Raw genomic sequence first — 27,793 nt, 5'->3', positions numbered from 1 at the left:
AAGGCATCCTTATGTGCTAGTTTTAAGTTTTGCAATTCACCTTACTGGTCCTTAAAAAGCCATCCCTGTTCATTTGCCATTAATCCACCACCCACATTACTATGCCACTTTTGATATCCACTTCCAAGTCACCTCATAGTTCTCACTGGCTGCACAGTACTGCCCACAATGTGGGGGACACGAGGACATGGTTCCTGAAGAGTAAGTTCACAGTGGAGATCCACCAGAACCCAGACCTCTTCTTCCAAGTATCTAGTCTGGGTGGGTTTGTGTGTGTGTGTGTGTGTGTGTGTGTGTGTGTGTGTGTGTAAGATTTTGAGAAAATACACATATGTGGGTGGGGGTGGGGTGTAGTGTCATGGTGGTGGTGGAGGGGCAGATGGAGAGAATCTCAAGCAGAATTCCAGCTGAGCCTGATCTCACAACCCTGAGATCATGAGCTGAGCTGAAATCAAGAGTCCAATACTTAACCGACTGAGCCAACCCAGGCACCCCAATGGGTTATTTACATAACCTAAACCTAAATTGGTCTGGTTCTTAGTGAATGGTTAATTCTGAAGTAACTTAGGGAAAGGATAGGATCTGTGCATGGAAGGGACACTTGTTTCAAAGATGGGCCATCCCTGTGAGGTGTGTGACAAATTCTACCAGGTTTATGTTCAGAGGATACCCATAGGCCTACCATCATCTTGATTCAACCAACATTTAGTTTTTGATAATTTTCTTGAGAACTTTATTCAGCAAAGAATCCCCCCAAATGATTCAAACAGCCATATAAGTTCTCTTTCACTCTATGGACGTGTGTGTACATATAGATACTACACTAGCACTTTAGAACATTTCCTGAGCCGCTCTCCCGTTGTCTACTTATATTTTAACCAAAGTTTACAGGGAAATAGCTGGAGCAACTGTTTCAAAGAACCTATCTCCAATAACATATCAGCAGTTAAGGCCAGGAGGCAGTGTTTTCTTCCCATTTCCTGAGGCTTTTTAACATAGTCATGTTGATTTCTGCTTCTGCCTCCTGACTCAACTGTAGTCTGAGTTCACCACTCAAAAACCTTTAAGTAACAGAGTCACCTGATGAGGTGAGTTAGAAGTCTGCAGAATCATCACTTCTGGCTGCTTCCCAGCCTCAGAAAGGACACAGCCTTGCAGAAACATCAATGTCTGGCAGAGAACAGTGAGCCAGATGTTGAGCATCCTGGAAGCAAACTCTGGAAGAAGACATCCCCCTGTAGGGACATGTACTTATCCTCCTCTACCCCACACTTTTTCTGGTAGTCCAACAGAAGAGGATGCATTTGGTCCACAGTAAGCCAGATCACGTACGTAATAGAGGAAGGACTGCACATATCTCTTTATCATAGGCCCCTCTCTCCAGGCACCAAATCCTGTGCCAAGTCCTGCCAAAGACACAAACACACAGACACAAAAAGCTTGAAAGGGCTCAACCTGAGAGTGAAGCTGCAGGAAAGCAGTGGCAGAGTAGTGTTGAGACAGGCTAGGGAAGAGAATAAAGCAAGGCCCCTGTTGTCACTCTTGTACTTTCCTGTTGCTACAGACAGATGAGAGCTGCACTCACAGCAAAGCAGGCAGCAGAGGTGGCTGAAGCCAACTTCAGAGTAAGTAGTCATCTTCCAGGTTATCATCACCAGACATAGAGGCAGCTTCTGCTTAGAAGGAATGGAGGGGAAGTTAGGCACAGCCATGGAGACTCAGGGGAAAATGGGCTTCTTAGTGCTCAGTGATCACTTTGCTTAAGAGCCAACTTTTACCATCGTCCCTAGTTTGGAAAGACTCATTGAAAAACCGTAACTTCCAAAGATACTCTAGGGAGGAAATGCAGCTTGTACCTGATAAGCTGAGGCAAGACAGGGTATTTGCTATCTCTCCAGGGCTCTTCTTGGGCTCAGTGAGCATGCTGCCAAGAGAGACATCTGTTTCTGTGGCCTATAGGGATGAAGACGAGAAAAAGGAAGAATGCAGTGTTGGCTGGTGGGTAAGGAGAGGCCACCCTATCATTTTGCCCACAGGATCTGGTTAAGGCAGTTGAGTTTGGCTACCAAGAGAGACACAATGCTTCCATCGACCAACCTGTGTAACAACTCCTTAGGAAAGCTCTCCACAAAATGTCACGCCTAACTAGAAGCCCTCATGTCTCTCTGGGCACCAGGTCTGCCCCGAGGCAGTGCCCTGCATGTAGTCACAATGGCTCACTCACCACATCGTGCAACATGTCTGGGACAGCTCTGGTTTCTTCCATGTCTTCGGGAAGCTCAACTGCATATCCTTTACGAACTAATTCTAACCCAATATCAAGTTTCTGAGAAGAAAAATGAAAAGGGAATGATGTTCTTTCTATAGGGAAGGGAATATCTGAAGAACTAAGGAGTTAGGATTGATACTTCAAAGACATTCCTTTAGTGGGGAACAGTAAGCAGCAGGATCTTGTGAGGTAGGAGTAATATCAGATAATGGTTTCTGGGAAAGAAAAAGTGAATGAGACTATAAATATACTGAAGAGACAGTGAGCAATGAGTGGACCCCAGTCGTACCTTCCCATTGCTAGTATCATATAAGTAAATCTTGGGCCAAGTTGAGATCCCAGTCTGGACATAGCTGGAGATCTTGGCCATCAGGGGCTTCCAGTCAGCACAGTGAGTCAGTCTGTCAAACTCATCCAAAGCTTCCTCTTCCCACTGTTCACCTGGCAAAAGATTGCAGGGATAACCTAAGAAGGGGTCCCTACTGACGGGGTGAGATTACACCCTAGAGAGAAATTGGAACCACCTCTTTCTACTCCAGAAGGTATGTATGTCTGCCTGCCAGGTTGCTGCTTTCTTCTGCTGGGGAGGAAAAGACACCTGAGCCCCCAGAACTCAAAAAGCCTGGGAATGTGAGAATTCCTTCCATGTGCTGTATTAGAGTTATTCTATGTGGAGGCAAGGTCAATAGGCGATATGACCAATTTACCTGAAGGGGGGATCCCTGGGTGGCGCAGCGGTTTAGCGCCTGCCTTTGGCCCAGGGCACGATCCTGGAGACCCGGGATTGAATCCCATGTTGGGCTCCTGGTGCATGGAGCCTGCTTCTCCCTCTGCCTGTGTCTCTGCCTCTTTCTCTCTCTCTCTCTCTCTCTGTGACTATCATAAATAAATAAAAATGTAAAAAAAAAAAAAAAAAAAAAAATTTACCTGAAGGGGCGATCCGTGCCAGACTACACTCTATTGCTTGAAATGGAAGGCTTAGGAAGTCACTCCTAAAGTGAAAGAAACTGAAATTAGAATCCCAGTGCAGGAAGGATCTCTTATAGTCCTTGTTTCTAGAGATCACCAATTAACTCAGCTGGAGAAGATAATCATCTGCTCTCTGTATGTAGGTTCTCTTCCCAATCCCCCTAAGTGAGAAGTGCCTAGAGCACACCACCAGCTATGGCCAAGGCCGAGTTAACTGGGACTCCATCCTGGCCTCCACAGACCTGAGTGCTCGGAGGTCCTTCAGTGGGCAATCTCCATTATCTCCAAAGTCAACGAAGTACAGGTCCAGGTTCCCATTCTCCAAGGTGCCAAGGACCCGAGCTCGATACCAGGAACCGTTTGTAGGTAAAGGTGCTGCTACAATGTCTCCCACATGCACAGTCAAGTCTTCAGGCTGCACATGAGGATAAGGATCAAAATGGGGAGAGTTAAGATGGGCAGGCTAAAAAAAAAAAAAAGATAAGCAGGAGGAAGAAGGAAGAAAGAACAAGTAGTTGGAAGGAAGAAAGAACAAGTAGTTGCTTCCCAGGAAAAGAGAACATATCACAGTGAAAAAAAAATAGGCCCCCTTTTCATTCAACCCAGCCCTGCCCCTATGGCAACTCACTAGACTATTCTCATAGTGCTGGGTCATCTCACTGACAAGCTTATCCAGCTGCAGGCTGCGGGAGCCAATGATTTGGATCCAGAAGTGGTTGGGATGTTCGGAGGCAGAGACGTAGACTTCCAGGAACTCATCGGCATGAAAACTGAAGTCAGGACTAGGGACTAAACACAGGGATAAACAAGCTAAGCTACAGAATCCTAAGCTGGTGACCATATCAGAAGCATCTCTGGTTGAAATGGGGCCTCTCTATCAGAGGTACAAACACCAAGTGGCTATTACATTTTTTTTTTAATTTTTTTTTTTTGGCTATTACCATTTAAAAAAACAATTGAGGGACAACTGGATGAAGCCTACAAGACTATCCTGAAGAAAGGTAGTAAGCTGAGCTGTGTACCTTTCTATGTAACAGAGTAGTAAGAGTTTACATTCCTAATCATCTGCCATGTATTCAAGTCAGACATCAATTATAATGAAGGTAAATCCTCCATATGCTAGCTGCAGCATGAACCAGTGGAAATAGGTGGGCCTATTCCAGATCCATTCTATCACTAACTCATTATGTAACCCTGAACAAGTCTGCAAACCTCTTAGGGCCCCTGGTCTTCCCTGCCCATCCCAGAACCTATGCACAGAAGAGGATGCTCACAGTCTTCATTCTTCTTAACGGTGATGATTTTTAAAAGCACTAATGAGATAGGCCAAAACAAACCAACAAAACCCCACCAGGCTGAGTATTTTACTTATTTAATAAATCTGTGAAAGAATATCACATAAATTCAATTTTTAGATATATTACTTTTAGATATATTTAGAGTAGTTTCCTGTGAACTAGTATATTTTTTTAAGATTTTATTTTTAAGTAATCTCTACACCCCACATGGGGCTTGAACTTACAACCGTGAGATCAAGAGTCACATGGGGCCCCATGAAGTAGCATATTTCTGTATCATTCTCAATCACTAGCTGGTTTGTGTTCCGAAAATTATTATTTATGTTTAGTACTAACCCTAGTTACTAAATATCATTAGTACTTATATTAAATATTAAACAGTAATGAATTAGTATTTATCCATACTAAGTATTAACAGTATTTAATATGGATTATAAATAATAAATATTAATACTAATATATTACCATACAAAGGAACATCTGTGAAGAGACTTATATAAGTGCTGTCAAGAAAACAAATTACTTTTACTGCTTCCTATTTTGGGTTATCCAAGCCAGTAATTCTATCTTCCATATAGCAAATGGGTTTCCATTTTGTTACATACTTTCAAACATGGACATCTCAGGACTGGTCTGGACTCCAGATTTCTGAAAGTTGTCACCATTGGGTTTCTCCCAAGCACCTTCTGGCCCTACACCAGCCATGTCACCACCTCCTTTTTGGGAAGGAGCTCCCAGTGGCGTCGTAGCTGGCTCTGGCTCTGTGCCAGTACCAGTGTTTTTCCACAAAGCTGGCTCTCCAGCTCCACCAGACTCGGTGACTTCCTCTCTTCTTACACTGATTGGCTGTTTGCGTGGGACTCTGGTTTCTGCAGAATGGGCAATTCTCTTCCGAAGTTCTTCATCTTCTGAAACTTTCTCCAGTATCAAATGCTGTAGTAAGAGAGAGCTCTGTGACCAGATATTTTCACCGAGGATGGAGTAAAAGGTTCTCATTCTTAGACACAATTCAGGCCTATTAGCTACTTGCCTTGGCTGCTGCCACTTCCTTCTGTGTTCCTGAGATTTTGATAAGTCTTGATAGTAGTAACGTCCCCTCTGATTCTTTGTCACAGGTAATTTTGGCTCCAGAGGCCTTACAGATAGAACGAATCGTCTCCCCACCTCTCCCTGCATTGAAAAGCACACAAACACTTGTGCTTCCCTCCTCACCAAACTACTAGAGGAATCACTATTTTGTATATACTGGGAGAGAAGAGTCACTTCCAAAGTGAACAGAATATAAGATACTGAATAGAAAGCAGGAGCTACTGCAATTCTTACTGTAAGAAGGGGACTAGGGCCTATCTGCTCTTTCTCTTTTACCTAAACTCTTGGTTAGTATAACTTCATGTCATTTCCACTTTTTGACCATTCAGCATACTTTACACCGGCACTTCATAAGAAGATATCCTACACAGTATATTGAAACATTGGACCAAGGACAGACATTTCTCTGTCTCTAGTAGCAGCATAAGGAATGTGCTTGGGGAAGGTGTAACAGGTTACTATCTTGACAGCTCTGGGGGGTGCCTGGTGGCTTAGTTGGTTAAGAGTCTGGCTTTGGCTCAGGTTCTGATCCCAGGGTCCTGGGATGGAGTCCTGAGCCCTACGTTGGGCTTCCTGCTTAGTGGAGAGTCTGTTTCTCCCTCTGCCCCTCCCCGTTTGTGCTCTCTCTCTCTCAAATAAATAAATACAATCTTAAAAGAAAATGAAAAACCTGGGATAAAACGAGCAGGCTTAGCTTCCCTTTAAATATCTATTATGAGGTAAATACATTTACCCGAACCCTTCTGGAATCTATTTGTAAGGTTCAGATCATATACCTTCCCGAGGTAATGGGTTTTGCTTTACTACTGGTTCTTTAAAAAAGTAAAGCTCTGGTCTCAATGTCTCCCCAGCACCACCACCAAACGCCCCCACCCCCCACAAGGTGAAGGGAAGTAGGCCAGGAAAAATCCTTGAGAAGACGTGAAAGAAAGACAAAGGTGAAGAAAAAAGTTAAAAGCAGAGGAAGCTGTCCAGTGGTACCTATGATCCTGCCCACGGATCTCTGGGGAACTGAGAGCTGCTCAGACACTGGGGTATTCTCTGTCAGGATCTGATGGATGGCTGCTTTGGCCTTGCACACCTGAACAGGAAACCCACTGATAAGCAGCACCCGCTCATCACCTACATCCTCTGTGTCCACATCAATCCGAGCACCTGTCTGTTTCCGTAGCTGCAGAGAAAAGGATACATGGCTGTACGCTCTGGAAACAGCTCGTCAGCTAGGTATACTCTCAACGTAACCCTGGAGGTAGATGGAACTGGACAGTAATTAGCTAAATCAGGATGCTATAAGCAGTCCTCAATTACCTGTACTTATGAAAGACTATTAATGACAAAGGTAACCTCAAATAGCAGTTAATTCAAAACAGTTTCTCTTTGTGTTTCCAACCCTCTTTCCCCCTAATTTTATTTGGATAGAGAATCAAATATTTTGTTTTCTTGACATTTCAAATGAACAAAAGAAAAATTCGGCAGCAATTCAACATTTACTAACAATAAGGGCTCATTAATTCCATAATAGAAAAGAATGGTTCAAGCTATACCAAGCTGAGAATCATACAATCAAAAATCCCCATTTCTAACTGAGTCCTTCATTTTCTAGGAAGTAGGACTCCTCTCTAGAAGGAAAAGAGCATAGTTAGCTAAAAGTTCTGTATTTTCTAAAAACATACATAGTGTGAGTGGAGGCAGAGGAGGGAAGCAAGATTAAGCAGAATCAATCCCTGGGAAAGCCAACTGCCTGCTTGCACACTTACCTGTTTAATATTGGTTCCTTGCCGGCCAATGATGAGCTTCACAGCCTCCTGGGGAACTCGCATCTCTATTTCGATGTCGTCCTCCCCAACAAATGTCAACCGCTCTTCTGCACAGATCATGGCTCAGATCAGACTTAGCATCCAAAGTACCCCAGCCCTCCCCTGAAGCTAGCTGTCAAGGAGAATGATCCATGAGATAGAACAAAGATCTCAACCATAATGACAAGGAGAAGCAGCATCTGAGTAGGAACTGGAGAGTCTCAGAAGACTGGAAGATGGGCACTGTCTCTGGAATCCTATCTCAGATGCTAAAATGTGGAAAGCATTTGGACCTGCAAGGAAAGGGTGCTGGATTCTGCGTAAACTGTATCTCCCAGGAGAGGACTCCTGGAGAAGAATGAAGGCTAAAAGGAGTCCACTGGGCTCAGAACTTCCATTTGTACCTAAATCCTTTCTCTAGGTCCAGCCTGTAGGGAAACGTGACCCTATGATTACCCTTGTAACAACTAAATACAGGGAGTGTATAAAAAGGAGAAGTATAGACGCTTACAAAAAAGATCAAAAAAGAACCCATTGTAGTGCTGCTGTTGAAGGGAACAGATAAATAGAATTATAAAATGAGCTTATCAATTCAGACTAGCTGCACATTAAAAACAAAGAAAAGAAGAAACTAGTTTCAAAGATCCCTCACAGAAAGCCAATTACATCCCAACAGACATATCCAGTCCACCAAGGAAAACTTTCATTTCAATTTAACAAGGCCAGAGCACAGTTTGAACATCTCCATATGTACACCCGGAGGGGGGGGGGGTTCACATACCTCTGCTTTCCCTGTATCTGCGGTATAGGATATAGGCAACCGTTGCGCTGGCTGGGATCCCAAGGCCCAGTGCTATTTTCTGAATAGTGGACAAACTTGTCCAAGAAGTTCGTTCAGTGGACATTTTCTGCTGTATTCAGACTTACATCCTGAAATAAGTAAGTGACGGAAAAGAAGCTTTCATCCTATGTCTTTATGATTGGCAGAGAGGCATGGGAACATATTACAGCATTATTAAAAAGAATACTACTGCCTACCTTTCCAAAACAAGAGCTTGAGCCATCTCAAAATCTTTTTTTTTCTTCTAAAACCTACTTCATGTAAAAGGTCTCAGGGTATTTTTAAAAGTTACCAAGGGACATATACAATTAGAGACATACTTCATTCCCTCCCCCTCCCAAAGAAAAGCATACATTGACCACAATTTTATAAGATGAAGGAACAAAAAAATTATTAAATGAATCAAACACTACAAAAATAAGCCTTCAGATTTCACATCAGACTACTTAAAATCCCTTATCTGTGCCCTTCCATGCCTCTAGGGCTTTCCAGAAGCTGTAGTCTCTGCAAAGAGTGGCTTTTCAGGTCCAGTTTCAGGTTCTGCTCCTTCTATTTTTTTTCTTTTATCTATACTCCTGATTTCTATTTATTTCTCAGCTAACACTGAAAGGATGTCTGCCCTGCTCCTTCACCAAAACTACAACTTCCCAGATAGTCAACCTAGATGGCATGTATAAGCCCTACCTAATCTCACCTCTGGGACCTTTCTCTTGGTTTCTCCTCCTCTTTCCCTGGAAGCGTTTTTACAGCCTTGGGCTTGTCTTCCCATGGCCTCTCTCCACTGCTACTGCCACTCTGCGGTCCATGGCAATTTCATCTACACCTGCAGCTTCAATGAATACCTAGATGCTAACATCCAACATCAACTGTGCTGGATTCAGCTCATCAGATCTCATTTGGACCACTGCAATGGCCTCATTATTCTTAGACTGATACTGTACCTTCATTTTGCTGCCAAGCTAATCTTTACATCATCACTAGATTTTCTTATAACTTCTCTCACCCTTCCAGACAATTCATACTATTTCTTCTCAAGCCTCTAGCACTTCCTCCATCCTCACTCTCATCTGGTATCTTCCTTATTTCCTATGCCACTGAGAAAGTACAGCATTCTGAGAAAATATTAACTCAGTTCTACCACAATTACCCACCTACCCCTATCTATGCTCAAATCTTTCTGTGGCCATGGATGAACTGTCTCTACTCCTGGCACTGAAGGCTCTCATAAAAGTGTTGTTGCTCTCCTTCCTTCTCATGTATTGTTGATGTTTTCCTCTCTACTGGATCTCTTTCAGCAAACATGCCACTGTTTCTTATTTCTTAAAGAAAATCCTCTCTTGATTCCACTTATTCCTCCAAACACTTCTGATTTCTTCCCTTCCTTTTATAGGAAAACTCACCAGTGCCAATACTCTTGTGCTCAATTTCTCTTGAATCCACTCCCACTGCTCTTGCCAAGGTCTCCAGGGACGTCACAATGACCAATTCTCTGTCTTCACTCTACATGCCCTCGCCCCTGTATCTGGCACAACTGAGGACTGCCCCCTGCTCTGACCCTTTCTTCACTTGGCTTCCACAATAGCACCCTTCTGGTTTTCCTTCTCCCTTTCTGGGTGCTCCATCGGTCAGTTTTCTTCTCCTGCTTGTAACCTCTAAACACTGCAACACCCCAGAGCTCTGTCCTATGCCCTCTTGTGGGTTCTACCTCACTTCCTTAGTGATCTCACCAAGTTTCATTCACAGCTTGGCTTTAAATCCCATCTGTATAATGGTAACTCCCAAATTCATAGATCCAGGTAGGACCATTCTCCTGAACTTCAGGTTTGTATACCAACTGCCTATGAGACGTCTCCATTGGATATCTAATAGGCATCTCAAACTTAACAGGTACAACGCTGAGCTCCCGATCTTACCCTCTGCCTGTGGTCTTGGCTGACTTAGTAAAGACAAGTCCATTCTTTTACTCTCTCAGGTAAAAAAATTTATTCATCTTCTCCCTCAAATAGCACCGTTAGCCTGTCAGCAAATCCTATTTATTGTACCTTCAGATTTTCCAGAATCTGACCACATTTTGCCTCTCCACTGCTAAGACCACCAATATTTCTTGTCTAGATTATTGCAATCCATTATATTCTGGTATTTGCCATTGTCCAGTTTATTCTCAACAGCTGATGTCAATAACATTATTCATCCACTCAAAGCCTCCCAGTGGTTTTCAATCTCACTATATGATTATAAGCCAGAGCTATCATAATGACCTGTGATGTCTTCATTTTGATTGTATTTCCAATAGAATGTACACTCCACAGAGCAGGAATTTTGTTTTGTTCATCAGTGCTTAGCACACAGTAGCTAATCAATAAATATTTGTTGAATGAATAAACTTCAGCAACTCTGTTGTCTACATAAAAACTCATTAATGGCATGAAAAGTTCTTTATAATCCGATCTCTGCCTATGACTTTCACAACCTTATACTCTTAATTCCACTGCTACCAGGGGGACAGGACATGCTCTATGTGCCTGTGTGTCCCTGCTCTGGCCTTGTGTCACTTCTTTCTGGTTATACACCTTAGCCCATCTGGTCTCTCTGGCAAAACCCTACTCCTTCCTCACGTCTCAGTTCTACTACTACACTTTTGAGGCCTGTGGGATTTCCCCTAGCTGACTTAGGGTAGGTTTCTCCTTAGCTCATGCTGCCCTTATGATACTTCCATGATAGCACTCGTTCACACTGTATGCAACTGTGTGTGTCTGTTATGCCTATGTCCTCTAGACTGGCTTCAAGCAAGCTAGGTCAACCACATTTATTAAGCACTTCCATGTGTTAGATGTTATTGTGGCACTAAGGATGAAAAAGATGAAAAGATAAATGTGCTGAGTAGCTACTATGCCACCAGGCACTTTACTTCCATTAACTTAATCGCTATGCAATTCTGTAAGGTAGGAAATGTCAACTCCAGTTTTACAGAGGAATATATATGCTTAGAGAGGTTACCCAGCTTCTTACCCAGGGTCTGGGTTATTATTTGGTTATTAAAAACCTAACAAAGTGACTTTAGAAGCCCCCCCCCCCTTTCTCTTACACAGACTCAGCAGAACAGTACTTGGTGTCTTTATTCAGGAAATTCAAGATTAATAAACACTAGTGAAGGGATGCCTGAGTGGCTCAGTGGTTGGGCGTCTGCCTTTGACTCAGGGCGTGATCCCAAAGTTTCAGGATCGAGTCCCACATCAGGCTCCTGCAGGGAGCCTGCTTCTCCCTCTGCCTGTGACTCTGCCTCTGTGTCTCTCACGAATAAATATCTTTAAAAATAAGAAAATATAATTTTATGCTATGATTTGCCTCCAGGTACACAAATTCAACCCAGATGATTATGATATCCAAGAAATTGTTTTTTAAGATTTTATTTATTCATGAGAGACACACAGAGAGACAGAGAGGGGTTGGGGCAGAGACACAGGCAGAGGGAGAAGCAGGCTCCATGCAGGGAGCCCGACGTGGGACTCAATTCCGGGTCTCCAGGATCAGGCCCTGGGCTGAAGGTGGCGCTAAACCGCTGAGCCACCGGGCTGCCCATTTTTTTTACCTTTAAAAAAAACTGGTTGTATTCCAGGAAGGCTAAAAATATACTCATTAATACAGGACCTATTCAGGAATAAAACTTTGACTCTAAATGTGATAGAAACTCCAGAAGTTTGCCTATGTTTTTAGCCAATAGCTTTAAATAAATTTCATCCATTCTCTTGCTCAATCAGGCCTGGAACAGAAAAAATACTTTTTCAAGTGTCTTGTTATTTCAGGCAATTCATTACTCAGTAAGAAGATCCAATATATACAGTATATATCCCTTTTGGAGATCTAGTATAGACATGGAGGAATACGGTTGCTTTTTTTCCTTTTTTGGTAGGTAGAAAGGAAAGAATGGAGTTTAATGGGTGTTTGAGTTATGAGGTTCCTTTCTTACCTGGATCAAAAAAAGAATCAGCTTCTCTCTTTTCCTCACCTTTATTTTTAAAAATTTTTTCCCCTAACCTTTAAATAAAACCTTTCACTGCTCTCTGTGCAAGTTTGGGTGGTATCACTTTTGCATATACCAAAGGAAACAAGCTCTGTTTCATAAAGATTTTTGCTTAAATTCTTGAATTTTTTGAACCTCAGACTATTTTCTTATATTAAGAGATAGTTTATTTGGAGTATCTAAAAAAAGAGTTCACTTCTTTTACCTAGTGGTTACTTCATATATTTTCTCATATGGTCTCTGAAGTGCAAAGCTTGTCTTCACTATTATAGTGCTAGTTCTTTGTTACCAGCTGCACATGCTGGGAACACAAGTAGGAATAAGAATTCTTGCCCTGAAATACAGTCTAGGAGGAAAAATGACCACCAAATCAAATAATTAGAGGCAGTGCAGAGACAATATAAATTCTTGGCTAAAGTAACAGCTGAGTGGAACCGAAACTTAAAAGATTTCTTAGATGGCACAGAATTGAAACCACCTTGTTAAAATACAAATCATTTTTCTGCATTCAAACCAATAAATACTGAGTATTCAATGTGTGGTTGGCTCTGGGGCATACAACAGTTCAGAAAGACTTGGTAGCTTCAGTCATGGGGTTTCCTATCCAGCAGGGAAGGTCTTACTTGATAGGCAAGAGTCTGTAGGCATTAAAGATTTGGGGAAATAAATCTTGTGAACAGAGCAGTAACTTAATCAGCACTCTAATGCTGTTTCCCTTTTAACACCACCTTTCTGGCCACAATTTATGCCTAAGAAATCATAGAGTTTTAGAATCGGAAGGACCAAAGAAATGATCTGATTCTACTAATAACGTTCCAACTGGGGAAACTGAAGCCAAGTGAAATAAAGGGATTTCCCTAAGGTTATATAGTCAGTCACTTCTATACAATGCAGTACACAATGTGGTTTGAAGACCAGTCACAAAGGGACCTCTTTAAGGAGACTCAAAGAACTAATAGCATTTTCACCCCAGTTCAGAAACTATCAAGATCAAGGCAAAAAAAAAAAAAAATCTAACATCTGATATTCCTCTGGCTCTGCTGCCAACTCCCTCACCCCTCGCCCCCCCCCCTCCCCCCCGCCATCCTGACCGTCTATGCTTGGTTGGGTTTCATTACCATGGGCTTCCATAGTACTCCAAACATCCTTTCACAACATATGTTGCTTGTGATTCTTAACTGCTGTGTCTGTAGTGAGAATGAATTGAGGGCAGCAAGTGGGGGGGGGGGGTAGGGAGACCAATTTAGAGGCTAGTTCAGGTGCCAATGATGGAGATGACAAGGAGGAGAGTTTTAACAGGTAGACTACACAAGACCTAATAATTGATTCAAGGAGCCCCCTATCAGGTTTCTCATTTGAGCACTTGGTGTTTGAGACACAATATTAATGATTTGGTGGTGGAAGGAATGTAGTGGTGGGAAGATGAAAGTCCACGACAAGGATAAATTAGGTAACTTCTATTTTAATTGAAACCTAAGTTTCACTCAACTCCTTTTCACATATTACAAATGAAGTTTATGTCGAGTTAGCTGAAGTCTCAAAGAATGAATACCTACTTGATTCATCAAGTATGATTTTGCGATTATGTGCATATTAGTTCGTTTGATTTCTCTTTAAAAATAAGTGGGGAAACAATACAATGGCACCAGGGATATAACCATAGTACTGAGTGCCAGCTTGTGTTTGATTTTATTACTTCAAATTGAACGTGAAAAGGTTGGATTTAAGATCATAGTTTCTAAAAAAACAAACAAAAAACACCCAACAGTTTCTAAGGGAAGCTGAGTAAAGAGGAGACACGTGGATCATGTCAAGGTGAGACATACAAAGGATGCTTTTCAGAAGCCAATTTTGAAATTTCTTGACATTTACACGAAACAGTTGCTGACTATTTAATAGGCATAAGGAAAGCTTACTTTTGTGTTATTTTAGAAACATCGTTGGGAGTCACCTCATCTTAAGAATGTAGCAAGCTCCATGGGGGCCAGGACCTCTCATCCCCTTATCTCCTAACAACCAGAACCTACAGAGTAGCTGGAACATGGTGACGGGCTTGTTGCACTGAAGCAGCTTGCTCAGTTTTCTCATCCTTGCCACACTGATTTTTACCCAACGAGTGAAGAAAGCCAACCCGTTTCACGTTGAGACGAGAATAAAAACGTGGCTTCGACAGGGGAGTCTTCAGCCCGAACCCACGGGGGAGATCTGCTTGGTGAGAAGCGAGACTGGTAAACAAACCCCCGACTCAAGGAGCCATCCTTTTAGAGATACCGGAGGAAAAAAACTGGAGAAAATACGAGGCAAACTGCTCCACTGACGGCGGTTCTCGTCTCAAACACAGCCCGTCCGAGGAGCCCCACCAGCTGGGGGCGAACACGCGGGCAGCGGCCGCTGTGGGCCCGAGCACGTCCCGGGGCGGTTGGAAGCTCACACCCGGGGCGCGGCGGCGGCGACGGCGACGCCTCCTCCGCCGCCACCTCCCCCCCGCCCGGCCGCCCGCTCTCCCCAGCCTGTCCCCCGGCGCCTTTACCGCCCGTCCAGTCAGCCGCCGCGCTCCGCGGCCCTCAGCCCTCAGCCCTCGGCCCTCGGCCCGGCCCCCGCCATTACCGCTCCTCCAGTCAGCTGCCGCGCTCCGCCGCGCTCCTCGCACCTAGCCCCGCGCCCCGCCGGCCGCCGCCTCCCTCCTCGCGCCCCGCCCGCCACGCTTCAGCCCCCGCTTCCCCGCCCCTGCAGCCCGGCCGCACCAATCAGCGCCAGGCTCGCGCGGCGACCAATCCTCCCGCGGGCTGCCCCTGAGTGACGGGGCTGCGGCGCGCTGGCAGCCAATCACCGGGATGCGCCGGCCCGGGCGCTGGCCAGTCGGGGCCCGGGAAGTCAGCCGCTGCCCCCCGGCGGCACCTGCTGAGAATTAGGCAGCCAGTTAGAGGCTCTCGGAGCGCCGCCAGCCCGCCTCGGGCCAATTACCGCGGGCGGGGGCCGAGGTGCGAGGGCGTGGGGTCACGCGTGCGCGTCGCCGTCGCTAGGCCACGAGCGCCGCAGGGCACAGCCACGCCTCGCCACCGGCCCCCAGGTACCTCGCGGAGAGCGGCCCCTCGACGGGCGGCGCCGCGCCACTGGCCTCCTCGGTGCTGTCCTGCCGGGACCCGTCCTGACCCGCGGCAGGCCCTGGGGACGCACGGAAGGGCCCGCGCGGAGAGGTGGACGGAGGAGCTGCGCGCGGGAGCGGGGCGGGCACGCGGCGAGGGCGGGGGGCACAGGGGCGCGCCCTCCCCAGGGGCGGAGGGGACCGGCGCGAGGGCACAGCCAGGGGTGGGGGTGGGGGTGGGGCACTTGTGCGGAGGGCGGCGGTTCCCTTCGGAGGAGGCATTGCAGCCGCCGTCCAGGACCCGGGCCTGGGACGGTCAAGGACGGTTGGGCCTGTGAGCGCCTCTGGGCGGCGGGAGCCTCCTCCCGAGCCGGACCCCCTCCGCGGCCGGGCGCCCCCGGGGTTGGGGTGCGGCGCGCCCGGTAGCCCGGAGCTCTCTGCAGCAGCTCTGTCGCTGTGCCCGGCACACGGTGAGCTCTCCGTGGATGCTCAGGTTGTGTCTTTGGTCAACTAGGGAGTCGATGCCTTTGGGCCTCAGGGTTTCGATTTGTATTGATTTTTATTATTTTTTTTATTTTTAATTTTTTATTTATTTATGAGAGAGAGAGAGAGAGAGAGAGAGAGAGAGAGAGAGAGAGGCAGAGACATAGGCAGAGGGAGAAGCAGGCTCCATGCACCGGGAGCCCGACGTGGGATTCGATCCCGGGTCTCCAGGATCGCGCCCTGGGCCAAAGGCAGGCGCCAAACCGCTGCGCCACCCAGGGATCCCTGTATTGACTTTTAAAATGTGCATTTTGAATAAGTAATACGCATTCTACAAAATTCGTAGGCACAAAAGGTTATTACAGTGAATAAGGGCTCCCTTCCCTCAAGAGGCAGCCAGTTTTATGGGATTCTTGTAAATTTTTCACAAAATATTCTGTAGCGAACATACCCATGTTATATCCATACATTATATGCATCTTATATATATTTTTTACTCAGTTGATATTTTTTGCAATTTCCTTTTGTATAGCCCAGATACCTGACCATAGCAGCACGTGTATCTGCTTCGTAGTAAGTTTCACAGTAGCCTGAGGGTTAGATTAAGATATTTTTAAACAAGCCTTTCATATTATGTTGCTACCCAAGTATATTTCATCTGGCTTTTGTATATATGTATAATGAATCCTTAGGGCTGTGAATACTAGGTCAAAGATTTATGTGCATTTTTTCATTAGGATACAGACAATTTTGCAAATTCCCTCCCTCCCAAAGACTTCTCATTTTCATTCCATCAGCCATATTTGAAAAAAATTTGGTAAAGGTGTTATGTATTACCAAATTGCCTCCGCAGAAGCTTTATATTCTCTCATCAGCAATGTGTGAAAAGGACTTGTTGGATAACATACTTCTGCTTTTTGTTTTTTTAAGATTTTATTTATTCATGAGAGAGAGGGAGAGGGAGAAGCAGGCTCCATGCAGGGAGCCTGACGTGGGACTCGATCCTGGGTTTCCAGGATTATGCCCTGGGCAGAAGGCAGGCGCTAAACTGCTGAGCCACCCAGGGATTCTCCCATATTTCTTGTTAAGATTATTCCTTGGTATTTGAGTGCCTTGGTTGCAATAGCCATTTTTACTTTCAAAAAGGTAAAGGAATAGTTCAGACTCAAGGAAGAATGTCCATTGTTGCTGTAGAAAGTGCAGGCCTGCTTTATGGATCCATTACCTTCTAGCTCCAATAGGACGTGGTGGGCAAAAAGGATTACAAATTAATGGGCAGCCCCGGTAGCTCAGTGGTTTAGTGCCGCCTTCATCCTGGGGTGTGATCCTGGAGACCTGGGATCAAATCCCATGTCGGGCTCCCTGCATGGAGCCTGCTTCTCCCTCTGCCTGTGTCTCTGCCTCTCTCTCTCTCTCTCTCTCTCTGTGTGTGTGTGTTTCTCTCATAAATAAATAAAATCTTTTTTTTTTTAAAAAAGGATTACAAATTAACCACATGAGGAATTTCTTAATCAGAGCAGCAGAAAACCAGTTGTAATCACTTTTTTTTTCCCCTTAATTTTTTAAAGGAAGGTTGACTTCTAATTAACTTCTAATTTGGCTGAGCAGGGAGGTTGGGCAGAAGGGATAGTTCCAGGTGAGAGGATTCCAAACTCTCAAATCCTATTTGGGATTTGTCATCTCATGCACCCCTCCAAGAGCCCAAGTCAAGATAGGGTTATGAGGCTGGGATTCGGTGAATTGCAGTTTCCGTTTTCTCCTATTAAGTTCCGAAGAGTCTGTCCTTTTTCCTTGAAGGGGTGCTCTAAACAGGGTGCAGGAGTAGGTGATACCAGTTAACTTAAGGTCTGCGTTTTACAGAACATTCAGTTAGCAGGTGTTTCCATTCAATAAGCCAAACAGGAAAGGGGACTTCAGCTAGAGGGCTGGGCAGTGAGGGGTTCTCAAAGGCAGTAGCCTGGTTCCATAGCCTTTGCTCTGGAACTCAGAGTTCCCTTCTTGGACAACAAGCAAACAGTCCAGTCAAACAGTGTTCAGCCATCTGTTTTTCTTTTTTTTTTAAGATTTTATTTATTCATGAGAGAGAGAGGGAGAGAAGCAGAGACACAGGCAGAGGGAGAAGCAGGCTCCATGCAGGGAGCCCGATGTAGGACTTGATCCCAGGACTCCAGGGTCACGCCCTGGGCCAAAGGCAGGCGCTAAATCGCTGAGCCACCCAGGGATCCCCCAGTCATCTGTTTTTTTAGAAAACAGTCATTTTTTTCTTTGTTGTAGGAGTTACCCCTTCCTCCCCCATGATGCAAGGCTCTGCATCAGAAACCAGCAACCCAACCCAGAGGTTGGGCCTTAGAGTCAGCAATTATGCTGTGCTGCTCTTTAGTCTTTAGATCAGACTGATGGATTGTGGCAGGTGTCCCCTGCATATGTGGCCTCCACCACTCAGCTCTATGCCTGCCTACTTAATTTTCCTTACAGAGTAGTTTGGAGGAAGAGGACTCAGGAGTCCTTGGTATCAAGTGCTCTCCATCCTGAATCACCACATACTCACTGCTTTGAGCAAAAGTTCCTCCCTACCCTGAAGTCTCCTGTCTCTCCCTGAGAGAGGGAAGCTGGTGGGAGGAGTGGAACAGGAAAAGGGAGAAGCTGCTTTGACCTATGCTAACATCCACTCTGTCTTTCCCGGCCTTTTTTCCTTGCCTATGACGGACGCCAGAGAGACCAGGCAGGCTTGTCCTCAGCCTTTCCCCCCAGACCCTCACCTGCTGAAATAGTTCATAGATTATTCTGCCACACTGGAAATTCCCAAGCAGCTTCTCTATAACCTAAGAGATTGTTGAGGTTAGAACCCAGAAAAGGACCCAGGAAATCTGAAGCCTCCAAAATGTGAGAGGCTCTGTTGCTGGCATCTAGGATTTCTTTTTGTTTGTTTTAAACTATTCACAAGAGGCACAGAGAGAGGCAGAGACACAGGCAGAGGGAGAAGCAGGCTCCTGGGGAGAGCCCGAGGCAGGACTTGACCCCAGGACCCCAGGATCACGAACTGAGTCAAAGGCATATGCTCAACCACTGAGCTACCCAGGCATCCCTGACATCCAGGATTTCAGTTCAGTCCATCTGATCTGTGGAATTTCTGCCCCTTTCTGCCAGTCCCTGGAGCAGAGACAGTGAGGACATTTGGAGAGGGGACTGAGGAGAAAGGGTACCAACCAACCAAACAACCCTCAGCTTCCTGAGTCAGGTGCCTTTGAGTTCCTGAAGGCTGGGAAGGGCTAGCAGCTGGCCTGGTCCCCCTAAGAGACTTGTTCTGAGTGGTGGTGTGGAAGAGGCCCTGGGTCAGGCTCTTCAGCTGAGAGGTGGTGAGAGGTCAGAAGAGCAGGCAATGATTAAGGCAGTACACCTGGTGGAAGGCATTTGGGTTTGGAAGCCAAGAGCCCCGAGTTAAAAACAGTTCCCTCACTGACTAGCTGTGTGTCCTGGAGCAAGTTACTCTATTTGACCTTCAGTGCAGATGTCCTGTGTCATAGGGTTGATGTAAGGATTCAATAAGAAAACATACAAAGCCATTGACATAGGACAGATTCTTGATAGATGTTATTTGCCTTCTCTCTCCACTCCTGTGCTGCCCTGGGGAGAGGCTCTATCAGCTTGCGCCCCCCACTCTGTGGGCTGTGACATCCCTACACATGCACACACACCACCAGTGTGTGTCCTTGGTTGCATTCACACACACACACACACACACACACACACACACCCCAGCCTGTGTGTCCCTGGTTGCATTCACATACAATCCCCACAGCCTGTACAGTCGCATCTGGGCTATGGGCAGCCTTCCCAGGCAGGTAAGATAAGGAACTAACTCGCTGATGATTGGACAAGCTGTGGAAGTGCTCATCACAGTGACCTAGTCACATCAAAGGGCCTTAGGGAAAAGTGTGGGAAGGAAAATAAGAGGCAGTAGTGGGCGGTCACTTCACAGGTGTTTTCCCCAGAGGAAGGTGCTTCTCAAGGGACACTTTGCCCGCCTCTGCCAGGGAGGCCCTTGTCCATGCCTGGAGGTGCAGGGTCTACAGCTCTCCTGCCCATCAGAGTGGTACTGGCTACATGTGGCTTTTGAGCACTGGAAAGATGGCTAGTGCTACCAAGGAGTGGACTTTAAGTTTATTTCAATTTAAGTTAGTTTATTATTTTTTAAAAGATTTTTTATGTATTTATTCATGATGGATACACAGAGAGGCAGAGACACAGGCAGAGGGAGAAACAGGCTCCACGCAGAGAGCCCCATGTGGGACTCGATCCCCATCCATGGTCTCCAGGATCACGCCCTGGGCTGAAGGCGGCGCTAAACTGCTGAGCCACCGGGGCTGCCCTAATTAAGTTAGTTTAAATGTTAAAACTGACACTTGATCTAGTTATTGGAAAACTTTTCATATGTTTGGGACAACTTGGATGTGTGAAAATACGCGTTTAACAATGAATTTTATCGAGCCTAAGAACAGCTCAGATCTTTCTGGTGAAAATTCAGTGATTGAATTGAGATGTGCTCTACGTGTAAAATACACACTGGATTTCAAATACCTAATATGAAAAAGTAATGTAAACTATTTCATTACTAATTTTTGTGTTGATAACATGCTGAAATGATACTTTGGGTACCCTGGGTTAAATAAAATATAGTGTCAAAATGTAATCGTATCTGGGTTTTTTGCTTTTTGAATGTAATACTAGAATATTTGAAACGACGGGAGTGACTCACATTCTATTTCTATTGGGCAGCGCTGCCCTGGAGACTTTGGGACCAGGGCAGCTGCACCTTCTGCTCTGGGCGCATCATCTGTTCCCCACCTCCTCAGGGGGCTTCCCAGAGATCTGTCCACACAGCAGTGCTGCTTCTGCCCTTCACTGCACCACAGAGTGGGTGGGGGCTACCACAGAGTAGGAACCTCCAGTACTGGACCCCCACTCCCCACCTAGAAAGCTGTGGCCGGAAGATTTTGGAGAGGAGAGGGCTGTGCCAGGGAAACCTTTCTGGGTGCCTGTAAGGAGAGGGGAGGTCGCCAGGATGTAAGAGAATTGTGTGTGGGGAGGTGAGGGCAGGGTCGGAGGCTCAGGGATATCGTTTTCTCAAGATTGTTGGACTCTTCAATCTGTGGGGTTCTCATCTCTGGCCCCACCCCCATCTCTTCCCCGGGCCTCACTGAAGAGCTTGCCTTCGGATCAAGTCTGGCTGCCTGCTGGAGGGCACCTGCTCCTCCCTGGTCAGGGACAGCTTGCGCTGGGGAATCTTCTAATGAGTGGAGTCTCCTCGAAGCAAGGACAGAGCAGCAGGAATCGCTAGGAAGCTCATGATGCTTGCATACTGAAGGGTGGTTGGGGGCTCTTGAGCGTGGAGGGGAGCTAAGGACACTGAGCAGATGCTGCTGCAGAGAGAGAGGCTCCCCAGGGCCATATGACTCCCTGCTTCTCAGTCCCTCCTCCCTGCCCCTCCTCTCTTTTCACTCCTCCCCTTCTGACGATGCTGAGGCTGCTGCCTCTCCAATCCCCGGCTCTGCCTTGACTTCTATTTGAAGCACACTCGGAGGCAGTCAGCATCTTCTCCCATCACGCCTCTGTACCTGGGGTCTCTGGCAGGCAGTGACCTCTCTCTGGAGTCAGCGTCCCCCTTGGGCTGCACTAAACAGACAACAAAGGGCACCTGCTGAAAGCCAGATCCTGCTGCTGCCTCTTCCTCTGCTTTTCACTATGGTGCGTGGTGCCACTCCTGCCTGTTTTCTCTAAGCCCCGGGGCCTGCTGGGTTCTGGGACTCTCTCTTAGGACAACTGCAGCTTCTTGCCTTTGTTAGGCATTTTCTAGGAGCCCTCTTTGTACTCTTCCTCCAAGCACCAGAGATTTGTGATTGGGAGATCCCAACAAGAACGGGAAAGAAGGAAGGAGCTGGGTGTCCTACAAAGGGATTTCTGCAGAGGGATCCCTTGGAAGGTGGAGGACCTCTCCTCCAGCTGCAGAGATGCAGAGGACAGGGAAAAGGCTGAAATTGAAACAGAGTGGGAGTCTCTCCAGAACATCTCTGGCGGGCCTTCTGTGTCAAGCCTGTATGTTAGGCAAGCCCATTGGGATATGTGTTCAGTGGGCAGGTGGGAAGGGAGAGATCTACTAACAGTGAAGGGGGAGAAAGTGAAATAAAATTCCGGATATCACACTTAGTTTAGGCTGCTACTGTTGTGGCCATTTGGCAGCAAGTTTAATGATGAGACAGATGGAACGGGTTGGAGGCTCATGCAGACACAGCACTGATGTGTAGTCTGCACCACCACCCCCATGGCACACTCACATCTTCTTTGCCTGAGGTCCTTGGCCCTAGTTCCTTGTGCCTGGGGAGAGGACAGAGCAGAAAAAAGAGGGAAGCCTGCCTGGTTGAGGAGTAGAAACTCTGAGAAGCAAGCAACACTTTGCAGCCTCACCTCTGCAATAATTTTATAGCTGTGGTTGGCAATTGGTGGTGATTGTAAGCGTGTGCCAACAAGTAGACTGGAGCCTTGAGAATGTTTCCTGCTTCGTGGGGGGTGGGGAGGGCTGAGCTGACTACAGGTCTACATCTTCTCCCTGGGACCCTCAAACTGCAAAAGCAGGGGGAGGCAGACTCGCAGGAGGCGTCATTAGCTGCTGGCACAATGTGGGATTAGGTTCTGGTCCAATCAGCCTTGAGTTTCTTCCCTTTTGGTACCTGAAGCTGGCTTGGCTGGAATTCCAATGTGGAAGGAAAAGTCAGAAGAGCTTGGCAGTGACCCGGTTACCCCCAGAGTTCTTATCCCCAGAGGACCGAGGTGCCACAAAGTCAAAGGTCATGTGATGTTTGACCCGGCCTTTGCCCTTGCTCCAGAGGGCAATGAGGCCAAAGCAGAGGGTCACTGAAGTGAGGAAAGGAAGGAAGCCAACTGCTAGCACCATAGCTACCCCTCTGCTATCCAGGAAGAAGGGCCCCGGGATCCCTGGCATGGTGATGTTGGAGCCAGAGAGAGTGCCATTTGGTGGATCAACCTGGATTACTTCCAGCCAGGTCCTCAGGGAGTCATTCCCAGCGACATTGCTGACCATGCAGACGTAGGCCCCTCTGTCCTGTAGCTGCACTGAGCGGATCTCCAGCGTCCCATCCTCTAGGACCCTCACTCTCCCAGCCCTTCCCAGCCAAGCCCCCTGAGGCCTCATCCAGGAGACAGTGGGGGCTGGGTCTCCGTCTCCAGAGCAGGAAAAAACAGCATGCCCCCCCTCCTCTGCAATGACCCATCGCGGCCCGGACTTTCGGATCAGGGCTGGTTGGCAGGTGAAGTGCCCCGGAGGTAGGATGTCTGAGAAGTCCTGCAGGCTCTTGCCCTGGACGTGCCGGGGGCCGGCACAGGCAGGGGGCGACGTGCCAAAGTCCAGGCGGCGGCGGAGCCGGAGCAGCCAGAGGAGTCGGCAGTCACAGGTCAGGGGGTTGCCAGACAGCCTCAGGGTGACTAGTTTGTCTGGAGAAGGGAAGGCTGTTTCCTCCAGCGTCTGCAGGGCGTTGTCTGCCACGTCCAGGAGATGGAAAGCGGTCAAGCCGTGGAAGGCGTGGGCCGCGATGGAGGTGAGGCATGCCCCTGACAGTCGGAGCTCCTGGAGCCGCACCAGAGCACTGAGCCTTCGGGCCGGAATGGCCGAGATGGGGTTCTGAGACAGATCCAGGACCCGGAGGAAGCTCAGATGGTGGAGCGCTTGGAAGGGCACGGCACTCAGATTGCAGCGGGTGATGGCCAGGCTGCTGAGATTGAGCCCCAGCAGGCTCCCAGGCTCCAGGGCCTCCAGGCATGGCCAGTGGTGGATCTCCAGCTCCTTTAGCTGCCCCAGCCCCCGGAGTGCCCCGGCTGGCAGCCTCCCGATATCTAGTTCTCGAAGCCTTAGGGTCAGCAGCGCTGGGAGGCGGGCGAGGGCCAGGCCGGGCACTGTGCTGAGGTTGCAGCGCTCCAGTGTGAGGGCACTCAGCTTGGCCAGCCCTGCAAAGGCCCCTGGGGCCACGAACACCAGGTGGTTATCTCCCACCTCCAGCTGCTGGAGGCTGCCCAGCTCCCCAAAGGCTCTGTCAAGGAACAGGACAATCTGGTTGAGGCGGAGGTCCAGCAGCTTGAGGGCGGAGAGGCCTGAGAAGACCCCAGGCCCCATGATTCGCAGTCGATTGCCCTGCAGCCTCAGGGTGAGGAGGCTTTGGAGGCCGTGGAAGGCTCCAGGCTCAAGGATGGAGAGCTGGTTGTAGCTGAGGTCCAGCTCCTTGAGCAGGCCCAGGCGGGAGAGCATCCCCTGCTGAAGCCCCCACAGGTGATTCCCACTCAGGTCCAGGAGCTCAGTGTCCAGTGGGAGTCCCCCAGGCACAGTCTCCAGTCGCCGATGGGCACAGAGCACTGCCCGGGGCTGGGAGGTACAGTCACAGACGGCAGGGCACCCGCCACAGCTCCCTCCAGGCAGGAGGAACAGGAACAGGAGAGGGAGCCATGGGGCCGGGGCTCTCTTTGGAGCTGTGGCCATAGCTATCCCCTCTTCAATCCTGGAACAGATGATGACATGGTCCTTTTTGGAAAGTGACTTCAGAGGCTGGTGACCCTGGACTTCCCTGGACCTCCTCAGAGGAACGAGAGACTGAGCTATCTGTCTCAGCATTGCTGGCATGTGGGGTGCAGACCCAGGAGCAGATGTTCCCATCCAGGAGCAGTTCTGGTGGGCCACCTTCTCAGGGGCCTCCTTGGCCTCCTCTCTGGGGAACCGCTACTTTCCTCCTGCTCCCAGGCCTGGGTCATAGGCCAAGGACTTCCTGGCTCAGGGAGCCCTAGTTAAGCCTGACCTCAGTGAGGAAAGCTTGATGTGAATGGGACAGGAAGCAAGGAAGTAACCCGGAGTCTCCCTGGGATGGGTTTTTCCTGTATCTGCAGATCCAAGAATACCTCAAGTCCCTCCTTCTCCCTGATACTTGTTCTCCCCAAGGTTGGCCATCCACCCCCATGCCGACCCTTGTTCCTCCTGTGCCATCTACCTACAGCTTTGTCTAAGGCTCAGGGGGAACCACATCCCTGGATTCAGATTGGAGCTAGGTCCTCACCTTGATTAAGTCCTCCAAACACATTTGGCTCTGCTCTCCCAGGCTCCACTCACTGTCCCTCTGCCGTCCTGCAGCCTAGCCCAGGGCCTGGTGCCCTGAATTAGTAGGATCCAATCTCCCCGAAATGCCTGCATGGACAAAAGCCCAGTGGCACCTTAGCTCTGGCACGGGCTGCAGGGGGCACTTGAATCCCTCACAAGAACCCTCAGGGCAGCGCCTGTAGATGACATTGGGCTGTGCAAGGGACCCAGGGGATGCCCACATTTCGAGTTTTGTTGCTCAGTCCTCAGTCTCAGGCTTCTCTTCTCTCCCTACTTGATGGTATTTTGATTTAGTCCAAGGTGTGAATCTGAGGGCCGTCGTGTCCCTTTGGGATCCAGCTGCCTGAGTGATACTCTAGAGCCAGACTTTGTGACCCAAGGAGACACAGGCAAGGGGGAGACCACACCTTCCACATGCTGCATGTGGGAAGGCTGGGAGGCCATGTGCATGGCCCGTAGACTGCAAGTGGGTTTCTGGGCACCGTGGGCCTGGGCAGAATCAGGACGATGGTGAGCAGAACGGCCACGGGCACTGGTGGAGGTTATAGAGACGGGCCTCGTGGGTGGTGAATTTACCCTCAAGTCTCCTGGGTTGGTGTCAACAGGCATTGCACAAGGGAGGGGAGGTCCTGGAATTGGCAAGGGAGGGCTAAAGGGATGGAACCAGAGACAAGTGATGCTCCCTGGGAAGCAGGATGCCTGGCTGTCTTTGTAGCTGCAGATCCAGATGGCTTTGGAGCTTCAGGCTGCCTGGGCCCTAAAGGGTCAGCCCTCTCCCACATGCCCCATTTTCTCCCATGTGGAACTTAGGAGAGGCAGTTTAAGACATGGTCTGACTTGTTCCCATCCAGGAGGATCACAACCTTGGATCCTGATTGGAACTAGCCTCTGCAACCCTCCTTCAGAAGGGCAGTTCTGGTGGCTCTCCTGCTGTAGTAGTTGGAAATTGGAGATCAAAGAGGCAGAGCGATGTAGGACACCATCCCAAGGCTTGGGATGAGAGAGGATGGCCCGGGGCAGGCAGAGGCTGCAGACCAGGCTCCTCTGGTCCCCAGCCCAGCCTAGCAGGTATCTCTGGCATGCTGAGAGTTCTCCAGGGACAGATGTGTCCCAGTCTCCCTCATCCTCCCTGTGCCTGTTCTGGGAAGTCCATCTGACAGCTAGCTCTTTATCATTCCCGCTGCAGTTCCTGCTCATCCTTTTTGCTCTGCATTCAGCAAAAGTGCAGTGAAGCATGTAACCCAGCTTCCCTGCCTCCCACTCCTGTGGGTTTCTTCTTAGTCCTGAAAGCCTGCTGGGCCAGGGGCTGGGGGATCTGGGGACAACCCCTTTTCTTTATTTATAAGGTGGCTAATTTAATCACAAACTTCCCTTGCCAGTCTCCATGGCTACAGGACTGGCTTCCAGCCACTTTGCAGGAAGAAATGGGTGTCAGAGCCACTTCTTTCTTTAAATGAGGTGGGGTCTGGGGCATTATCCCTTTAAGGAACAGGAAACTTTCTTCTTCTTGTCCCTGTCTGGCAGTCCAGAGATACATCTGAACCTGGATATCCCCTCTAAGGCAGACCTGATAGGCACAGGGACCTGCACGGGGAGGAGGCTCTTGGGGGAAAGATTTCTGGAATTTCCACACTGATTGTAGAGAACCCTTCCCAGAGGTAGAGGAAGCACTGGGGAGCTGGAGGGAGGTCTCCTTAGAGTCCTTCCCCCCAGGGGCCTCTGGGACCTTTTAGTTTTCCCATCAAAGTCCAGTGAGGCCAGGATCAGGGCCGGGATCAAAGGCTAGCTGGGGACAGTGGGGCTGGCAGGAGGGAAGGGGCATGGGGCGGTGGGGAGGTCTGGCAAGAGGGAAAGGAGGGGCACAAACCCTCTAGCCTGCTAGTCTGGCCTTGTCTCTGAGAATGTTACCGAGAAGGGCAGCTGCAGCTTCGGGACAGGAGGCAGGGTCACTTACCGGAGAAGCTTGGGGGGGCATCAAGTTGGACACTGCATCTGTCCGGGGCTGGGGGCCTTCCTATTCAAGCTGCACCGGGGGAGCTCTACCTCCTGGTGGGTGAGTCTCCCTCCTTGCTGCCTGCCCGCTGCCTGCTGCCCTCCCGCCTGCCCACTGTGACTGCTGTTGCTGCTGTGGCTGCTGCTGCCAAGACTGAGGTAGAGAAAAGAGCCAGAAAGCATTTCTCCTTTTTTTTTTCCTCTCTCTCTTTTTAAACCAGGCGAGAATGAGTCTGCAGCAACCCTGTTGGTGCAAAATAAATAAATAAAGCAACCAGGGAGGGCTGCAGCAAGAGCCACTACAAGGATGGCGAAGGGGGGGAGCCGAGAGGGAGACTTTGGGGGTTCAGGAGGGGTCAGGAGGTAGAGGCAGCTAGCGGCTCCAAAGGGTCTCTTGTGGGCATCCTGACTCCCCTCTGGGGAGCTCTGGGACCAAGCACCTTCCTGTGGGTTGTCTTTTAGTCTCCCAGATGCAGGGCGATTCTGTGCAGCCTCTCAATCGAAATGTCTCCCACGGGTATCATTTTGTGGGGAAAGTTCTCAGTCCAGAACATCTGCCATGGAGCTGAATTTGAGACTCCTTCAGTGAGGGTTCCTGAGGAGCGGCTCCAGCCTCACTGGGGTGCTGCTCAGAGCAGGGGCTTCAATCCTTATGATATTCATGTGTTGCTGGGCTAGAAGCCTGGATCTCCCCCAAGGGAATGAGACAGGAGAGCTCTTTGTCTGTAATCTGATTTAAGAACCCCACCCCTGCCCCTGCCACACACACCTCTGGCCTTTGAAATCATTTTATAAAGAA

The 27,793-nt window shown here is 48.4% G+C and overlaps 2 protein-coding genes across 4 annotated transcripts; both read right to left on the bottom strand.

The window, feature by feature from the left end:
• Positions 1-704: 704 nt before the first annotated feature.
• On the bottom strand, positions 705-14,988 carry TDRKH (tudor and KH domain containing). Its single transcript, XM_072769126.1, has 14 exons — positions 14,891-14,988; positions 8,203-8,351; positions 7,383-7,489; positions 6,607-6,796; positions 5,567-5,706; positions 5,142-5,469; positions 3,867-4,027; positions 3,481-3,653; positions 3,197-3,261; positions 2,559-2,710; positions 2,225-2,326; positions 1,857-1,953; positions 1,586-1,673; positions 705-1,406 (listed from the first exon to the last, which is right to left on the bottom strand). The coding sequence occupies exons 2-13, from the start codon at positions 8,324-8,326 to the stop codon at positions 1,621-1,623; spliced, it is 1,692 nt and encodes a 563-aa protein (XP_072625227.1). The 5' UTR covers positions 8,327-8,351; positions 14,891-14,988; the 3' UTR covers positions 705-1,406; positions 1,586-1,620.
• A 7,068-nt stretch (positions 14,989-22,056) lies between these two features.
• On the bottom strand, positions 22,057-27,183 carry LINGO4 (leucine rich repeat and Ig domain containing 4). 3 transcript variants are annotated; one of them, XM_072769120.1, is made up of 2 exons: positions 26,957-27,183; positions 22,057-25,089 (listed from the first exon to the last, which is right to left on the bottom strand). In XM_072769120.1, exon 2 carries the CDS (start codon positions 24,565-24,567, stop codon positions 22,618-22,620), a length of 1,950 nt encoding a protein of 649 aa, XP_072625221.1. In that variant the 5' UTR covers positions 24,568-25,089; positions 26,957-27,183; the 3' UTR covers positions 22,057-22,617. The 3 variants fall into 3 exon arrangements, with proteins under 3 accessions (XP_072625221.1, XP_072625223.1, XP_072625222.1); XM_072769122.1 differs by having other exon boundaries at positions 22,057-24,412; XM_072769121.1 differs by lacking the exon at positions 26,957-27,183 and having other exon boundaries at positions 22,057-24,412; positions 24,962-26,314.
• Between the last annotated feature and the right edge of the window lie 610 nt (positions 27,184-27,793).

The sequence above is a fragment of the Canis lupus genome, chromosome 12, assembly GCF_048164855.1.
Source record: "Canis lupus baileyi chromosome 12, mCanLup2.hap1, whole genome shotgun sequence".
Taxonomy (NCBI): Eukaryota; Metazoa; Chordata; class Mammalia; order Carnivora; family Canidae; genus Canis; species Canis lupus.
The sequence above is the reverse complement of the archived record's forward strand: the minus strand, read 5'-3'. Positions and strand labels throughout refer to the sequence as shown.